General features: G+C 35.9%; 1 protein-coding gene across 1 annotated transcript in view; it reads right to left on the reverse strand.

Annotated features, from left to right (window-relative positions):
* The window catches only part of LOC114515532 (myeloid protein 1-like), a 5633-nt gene extending 168 nt beyond the window's left edge, over positions 1-5465 (reverse strand). Inside the window, exons 1-5 of the mRNA XM_028534796.1 lie at positions 5406-5465; positions 3565-3645; positions 1970-2066; positions 566-726; positions 1-7 (exon numbers count right to left, since the gene is read on the reverse strand). The exon at positions 1-7 is cut by the window's left edge and continues 168 nt beyond it. Of these exons, the coding sequence (XP_028390597.1) occupies positions 1-7; positions 566-726; positions 1970-2066; positions 3565-3625 (326 nt within the window). The 5' untranslated portion in view covers positions 3626-3645; positions 5406-5465. The remainder of the gene's footprint in view (positions 8-565; positions 727-1969; positions 2067-3564; positions 3646-5405) is intronic.
* Positions 5466-8250: the final 2785 nt, after the last annotated feature.

Below are 8250 nucleotides of genomic sequence, written 5' to 3' on the forward strand. Positions count from 1 at the left end.
CTGAAGCCTGGAAAGAGAAAAAGCGTAGTTTTGTATGGAAATATATTCGATGTATTGGGCAGGGGAGTCTTTTGACGGTCAAAAAAGAATTGATGATAAAAATATTATAAAATTATTTATTAGCTATATAATCGAACTTCCTCTGTTAAGACCTTTAGTTCGGTCCTCACTCAAATTTCATTCCTTTCACCGAAAGGATGGTATAGTAATTCGCACATGGGTATTAATATTTCTAAAAAGAACATGACTGTTTTCCGTCTTGAACTAAATTCAGAATAATGGTTAACATAAATCAATTATATGTTCATATAGATCATTCAGAAATTGTAAAGGTTAACAAACCCAGATCGTTGCTCAATTGAACTAAAATTGAAAGTATATCATGTAATTATATTTTAGAACCACATCAGAAAATAAAATTTTGTAGAAAAAATACTAACATTGTTTGTAAGTTATTAATCTCAGTTCGCTTTCTAAAAAATTCCACTGCATGTGTATAAAAATTAAAAGAGTGATTGCATGTTTAACCGCTTGATGGAATACGAATTGCGTTGTGATTGATTACCTTTGAAGTTGCCAGTTCCTTGGATTCGCAGACCGTTATTGAATGCATGATAATTGTTCGGAAAAGGCCAATATCGACCGACAATAGTCCCATCGAATGGAGCATATACTGTGCTGCCTGGGTTGCATGTTATGTCAACTCCTCTATGACTTCTACTGCCCCTAAAATACAAAGTCATATATAATATGCAATTATCAAACCCTTAGCGACGTACTGTTGCAAATGAATAAAAGCCTGCATTAAGTCGATTGATATAACGGGATGCATGGGACTAAAATATTTCGAAAAAAACCTTCAGGTCTTAGAAAAGGTCTTGAGCTACTTTCACGAGGGATTGAATCAATTTGTGATAATATTATATAGAGTTGTTAATGATTTAAAAAAATTGATGAATCTTCTACTCTACGAGATATAGAGCATGGAAATACTGGAAGCCGATTGGTCCTTGAGCATAAATAATCCCCGAGACGGCACGAAGCGCCTTGCGAGGGTACTAATCCCGCCCGGATATTAGGAATTACACCCGGGTATTGTGACAGAACATAGGCGAATCCAAAGTTGCCCAAATGTCATGGACGTTCAATGGTCATCATAGTTGTGCGCATGCGCAAAATTCGAAGAAAAAACGGTCGTCTACAACTTGCTGATTGGCTGAAGACAAAAAGAGAGCATGCATGAAAGCGTCAGCATTTTAACCGTCATTTTGCAAACTATTTTTTAAAAATATAAAATGAAATCATGGAGTCAAATATTAAAACAATAATAAAAGATTTAAAGATCATCACAGCACAGAAGCAGTCGGTAAAATAGGAACAACTCGTAGTTTATAATCTTTGAAGTGGTAGGTGTCTATATTTTGCTTATTCAGGTACAAGTACGAGCTTGGTATGTCGTTTTACAAGGAGTTAACCGACCGTCTAAAGCTTTACATCATCGCTTAAACTTTAAAAAGAGTTCTCAAAAGTGTACTTCAGAGTTTTGATTAAACAAATATCACTTTGCAGCTTATATAGTCGCTAAAATCATTGAAAAAAAAAAATATCGAAAAACGAGATTCGACGTTCAGTGCTTGTATGGTTATATATAATAATTATTTGTGCTGTTTTGATGTTTTGAAGGTTTAGCTATAGAAAAGTTTAACACTCACTTAAACTGCAACGTAATGCAGCAGGCAAACAGGTGATTTCTGTTCACCTTTACGACTGTCTTTGTTTCCGAAAAACTTGCACGAGTTATTTCATAATAAAATTATTAGCGTAGAAAGTTAGGTCTGGGTAGCGCACGAAATGTTTTGCTTCGTTTAAAATGGCGAGGGGTTGCTGCATGCATTATTTCTAGTAAATTTGTGTAGGGTTTTCACAGTGCGAACTCTGGAAAATCGTAAAAAAGTATACGTTATATTACCTCGAAGCTCCATAGTATCCACATCCTTTCCGATCGCATCCTCGTACCGTGTTGAAAGGATTTGAAGAACACAGCTGAGCGAATTTTGAGGCCTCCACTAAATGTTGACAAATATTATTAAGTAAAACACAGAAATGTGTCTCTATTGCCTTGAATTTAAGCCAGAGAAAAGTCCACACGCTTTATATATCATGGTAAATATAATTTCGTTGAAAACGTCTTCCTGAAAATTACATATTTCCGCCTCAGTAAACTCTCACAGTAAAAATAAGAAACAATAACTGCCAAGACGACAAATATTAGGCGATAGCCAATATAGTTTTCTCAAAATAGGCAGAAGTAAAAATATGCGATTTTCACCATAATGAAATGATAATGCGCGGTACACGGCGTTCTATATATCCCATATATCCTATAATAAGATATTTTTTCAGTCTCAGCTGAAGTAGGTAGAGGAGGCTCAATAACTGTTCACAAACAGGGGTCGGTTGTATCAAGCCCGTTTAGCTTAAACGGTGGTTAAGTTCAAAATAAAAAGCAAGTCTATCGTTTTATTCAACAAGCAAACTAAATGTTTTCAACCTTAATACAAAGATACTGTTTACAACTACATATTCAGTGCATAATATTCAAGTTGAGACATTCAAGAGAGTTGTAAGAGTGTTATTTAATTTTGACTTATCCACCGTTTAAGCTAAACGGGCTTGATACAACCGGCCCCAGGTAGGTAAGTATACCACACAGGAAGGCAAAGCACCCTTGGAGTTTGTACATTGTGATCTAGCGGGGCCGATAGAGCCCACAGCGAAAGGGGATCGAGTTTAAATACGCTTTATCATTTGTAGATGATTTTACAGGCATAAATATGGTATCCTTCATGAAACGGAAGAGTTACACTATAGATCGAAGCTACCGAGAAATACCTAGCTGACTTCGCCCGTTATGGAAACGTCGAGCGACTATACGTAGCGAGAAAGGAGGTGAGTTTATTAGTTATGCATGATTTAAAAGTCTCTTGAAGAAACGCTCAATCAAGCATGAGCAAGTGCGCCTTACTCACCGTATACGCCGCCTTACACACGGTACAGTAGAGAGAGCTTGGAGAAGCTTGTTTAGCATGGCGAGATGTCTTTTGTTGGAAGAAAAATTGCGAAAACGTTTGTGGACATATGCTGCAATGGCTTCAGCTTATAAACCAGATTATATACGTTGGACAAAATATGTTAGATGACAACACAAGTTGCAGAATTGATTATTGTTATACGCTTGCAAACATCCCAGTGAGGGCACCAAATGCAAATAAATAGCAATACGTCTTTTGCATTTTGATTAATATGTATTTTCGTGTTTTATGGAACTTAAGAATTTTTTTTGCATTGTGTTTTTGTATGGTTTCGTGTTAACATGCAAGAGATCGAGCTTATAAAATTTAATCTAGCTAGATATTACACACCCTTTCCAGAAATTCACACCCAATTTCGTGATTATACCGCAAGTTTGATAGATTTCGGAGGCATGGGCTTAAAATATAGTCAGAGCTTTGATAATATTTCAACCATGGGAAATAAAACCGTGACAATAATACTGACACGTACCAGCGTTTTCCTGAACGGCTATGCCTGCCAAGATTACGATGCAGAACAGGAGCTTGAACATCTTGGCTAACTTCTCGCGTCCTATGGGAAGTTAGAAGAATATTAAAAACATTATAAGAAAACTGTGAACTAATTTGTCGCCTATACAAAGCCTGAAAAGCGTTGGTTGAAATTTGAAAGTAAACAAAAAAGCCCTTTTACCGGATTTTATGTGTGATTTTCGTCTTTTGATAGATGTGAACGAGTGAGCTAGTTGTTGATGTTCGAATAAGAGCTCTTTCTTATACATCAGAACATTGGTAACTAATTACTCGTTCACATCTATCGAAAAAAGAAAATCAAACATAAAATCTCAGCATAAATCGCAAGTGTAAACGAGCCTATATAACGCCGGTTAACACTTGCGATTTCAGTTGCTGCCATTTTATGTGCGATTTTGTCCTTTTGATAGAATGATGCATGCGAATCACTGAATAAGTTACGAATTTTCAAATACGGAAACCTATATACAACAGAATACCTATCGGAAGGACAACTCTACTGTTTTTTTTGCGTAAGTTGCGATAAATTTGTATTTCTGTTTTCAGTGATGATTAGCATTTCAAAGCTTTGTTTGACAAATTTTCAAAAGAAAAATGTCAATTTCTAACGGCGGAAGAATGTAATTTTTATCAACTTTTTGTCGACCCAATATTGGTTCATTTTTTAACAGAATGACACGTACATGGATATAATTTGAAAAGCAAGTAAATAAACTTAACAATGGTGTAAAAATCAATCAATTTATCACATGTATTCTGCGTAAATGTACGCTAAATTTGGACTGAAATTTTTTTTATACACACTGTGTATTCATTATAATGCATGCATGTTTGAATTGTTGTTGTTAGAATTTGAATACATGATCAACGAGTAGTATGTAAGTCGTACTGGTCTGTAGTTTTTTCGCCTGCGCTTCTTGTACTGTTAGATTTGTATTTAGGATGCATCAGTGATGGAAAGTACACGTTCTGGGACATTTTTTGAATCCACTTTCTAAAAAAAATAATGCTTATTTCGAATGGCACTTTTCGCTTAAATGTGCGCGACTTGTCCAGATTTATATGGAGGAAACTAGCCGCTCGTACAGTCTGTTCCAGAAAACTGGCTCTAGAACGTATTGCGCAGCTCTATGCCTCAAAGTATCCCCAGAGTTTGAATCTTTGTCAAGTTATTTTGATAATAAGTTTATGAATATTCTCGACGATTTCGGAATGGCAAAATGCGGAAAGTTGTGGGTTCGGCTCTAGTTTGGCTGCTCATTATGTATTTAAATGGTTGTTAACCTATCCCTTGTAGTTAATGCGAAACAAGTTTCTATCACGATCTACTTCTCGTACCTCATTCTCCGGCGTAAAGACTTTTATCATTTGTGGACTTTGGGAGCATTTAGACAAAGGCATACAAGTGCAGTCACCGCGTATTGTTTGGCAAAACGTATGGGTTGACGTAAGGTTCGCTTAGTTTTGAAAATGAGTGTCATATTGCGCGTCATTCACAGCGTGCGAGGCACTGGACACAAGTTGAGGCAAATGTTCGTGATAGTATTACAAACGTTTGACAGTGCTAAATTTGCCCACTTTTGGTTGAAAGAACTTGTAGTGCACTCAGGGAATGGACACTGATGCAGCATTTAGCACGCATACATGCCGTTCGTAATGGCGATCCACATGTAATTATAACAGGAATGACGGTTTTTAACAGTTTAATCAGATGCATGCAGAAGAAATTATTAATGCATAGCAGCTATTTATTATGTTATATGCATGGGAAAGCATTATATTGTTACGTCAGATACTCACCGTGAAATAAAGATAAACGAATTGCAGCTTTTCAAACCAGTTTAGGTATTAAAGTTAAACTTTGTCTTCTATAAGACGGACCTGGCGATCCAAAGACATTTGGTAAAGACCGATATTTGGTCAATTTTTAAGTAGGCCCGCTTTGGTTTTTATCTGGTTTATTTCACGTAAATACAAAAAATTGTGACATGCTTGTCTTCCAGGATAATGCAGAAAATGTCATTTTATCTAGTTTATGTACATAAACTATTTTGAAAAGCTGCGGTAGTGCCGGAATTTATATCTAAGTAACTATTGGTCAACGAGCAGTTTAACCCCGTTTATAGAATATACATTGTTTGGAGAGCACATAAAACTAAAATACAACTCATTAACTATGTTGAGGTAGATTTATGCAAAAAAAATTTCCTTTCTCATCACGTATCTATTGTGTTTTGCACAGACAATCTTATAATTAACATATTTTTCAAGTGAAGGTTGAGGAGCTTAAGAAGACGAATGAATTGGTACGTTTGGCTAAAATACAATAAACACGTGACGAGAGAGGAAAAATTTCTTGCATAAACCTAGACAGTAACATAGTTAATGAGCTGTATTGTACTTTTATTTAGTCACCAAACCATGTATATTCTATTAACTGTGGTTAAACTCATGCAGTTCAGAATTCCTCTCAGACATTAAAAATATCAACTGTTCTGTTTTATTAATCAGTAATATTTTGCACGGGAACATCCTGGCACACCCTGGATAGTAATATCAAATATGCTTTGCGGATCGATAAAACAATATAATATTATTTATTCAACACTGTGCATGTTTTCTGGTAAATAATATTACACTCGTTGCAGACAAGTTCTCATTTCCGACTTACCAGGTCCTTTGACTGACAGGGTACTCCTGCACGTCGTAAAGATGGTCTCATAATAGTCAAATGTCTGTGTGAAAGGACTGATTATATAATAAATGCCAACAGGACATTTGCTAAATCATTATAACATGATTTCTACTTGATTTCAAAATTCAAAGACAAAATCAGATTTAAAATCCGCAGTACCATTCATCTTCAAGTAGCTACATCCCTACATTACTGTTAGCAGACATTATCATGCACACCAACTGCTCCATTGTTTTAGTATCTGCGGATTTATTTCTATCGTCATGTTCACGGTTCACTTCTACCCAATCGACGGTTAGCATTATAAAAGATTACGTCAGGAATGCTACCATTCCCGTTCGCAGGCTGAAAAGTAAACACCCGGACCCGAGCAGAAAGATTGTTTTTAACCGTGTCAATTTTATTTTAACGTTATTTCGTTACAGTTTTACCTGTAGGGTTGTTCTGTTTTAGTAAGTGTTTTAATCATGAATTCTATGAAATTCAGCTGTGTAAATTGCATCAAATTTTGTGAGAAATCCAACCGATCTTTTCGCTTCGCAGGGCAAAGCAATCTCATCCAGATTTGCAAGAGAACGACATAAGTTGACACGTAAGCAATTGTATTATTGAATGATATTCTTATATATTGCTTTTAATGAAGACATAAAAGACAATTTCAAAAATTAAGCTCGCGAAAGCCTTGCAAAGTAAAAGAGCACATCATAAATTATGAAGACTAAATCATAATCATAAAGTTTAACTACTACCACTCATAGATTACCAATGAAATTTGTCCCGACAAAACTGCTTCGCGTTCGACAGCTTTTTCAAACTGCATGTATTGAAAAGAAAGAATATTACGAATGATTATTATCTATTTTACCAACAGTATCATACAGACGCGTAGGAACGAATTTAAATTCAGGGGTTTGAAATCGAGGCTAGTATAGTGAACGCGAACCTATATTTTATGGCATGTTTAGGTGAGGAGCAGACTCTCTTGCCAGCAGGTTTCGACAAACGTTCTTGTACATCATTGTGAATCAATCAATAATTAGCAATTTAAGGATGTTAACACAATCTATATTGACCACGACCTCTCAGTAACTTATAGGTACTAGTAACGTAGTACGATTTTTCTGGGGTCAACCCCAATCAATTTACCACAAACATTAGGCCAGTTTACCACTAGGGATAATTTTCACGTGAAGCGATATTTTACTTTTGTTCCAAAGCTGTCAACAGCAACTATCTGGAACAAATTGCTCAAAAATGTCGCTGAAAAATATCGGTTTGGAAAACCAGCTGTGCGAAGCTTTCTGCATCTCTGGTATGCAGCCAGTAGCGTTGCCAGCCTGACAATTAGTCCCGCTATGCCAATATTTTGGTGTTCATTGACTGTGAAAAAACTAAATTTCTAAAGATATGAATAATTATAATAACTCGAAATTTACATACCGGGGCAAAATCGTCAGGCTGGCTACGCCACTGTATACAGTACAGTATGCTGTCCAGAAATAACCTAACATCGCGATTGCGTTTCGGTTGTTTTCTCTCTAAATAAAGGTATGTAGCTATGTTGTTTCTTTGGTTTCGGATCCGGAGTAGTTTTAAGTCCAAATTCTCTTATGAAATATCTGTAGATCATATATGCAAATTCCCACCCCAAGTTCTGGTACATATTAGCTAGGTCAAGATGAAGTTAATGAACGTTTTCATAAAGAAACAAGGTAAAGTAAACATAATGTCATGTGTTATTTCACGGTGTCAATTATCATTCCAGTAGGCAAGATCAATAGTACTTTGAAAAATATCACTCAAGTTACGTCGCGAAGGAAAACCTTGCAATAATTGCGTTCATGACACATATTTTATACTGATGCACGAGGAGGGACCTTAAACATGTAGGAAGGGAATACGTTGAGGGGAGTTGTCAATACAATGACCATTAAATAAAAAATTATATTC

Source organism: Dendronephthya gigantea, unplaced genomic scaffold (assembly GCF_004324835.1).
Source record: "Dendronephthya gigantea isolate DGI-Jeju-01 unplaced genomic scaffold, DenGig_1.0 000004F, whole genome shotgun sequence".
Lineage (NCBI taxonomy): Eukaryota > Metazoa > Cnidaria > Anthozoa > Malacalcyonacea > Nephtheidae > Dendronephthya > Dendronephthya gigantea.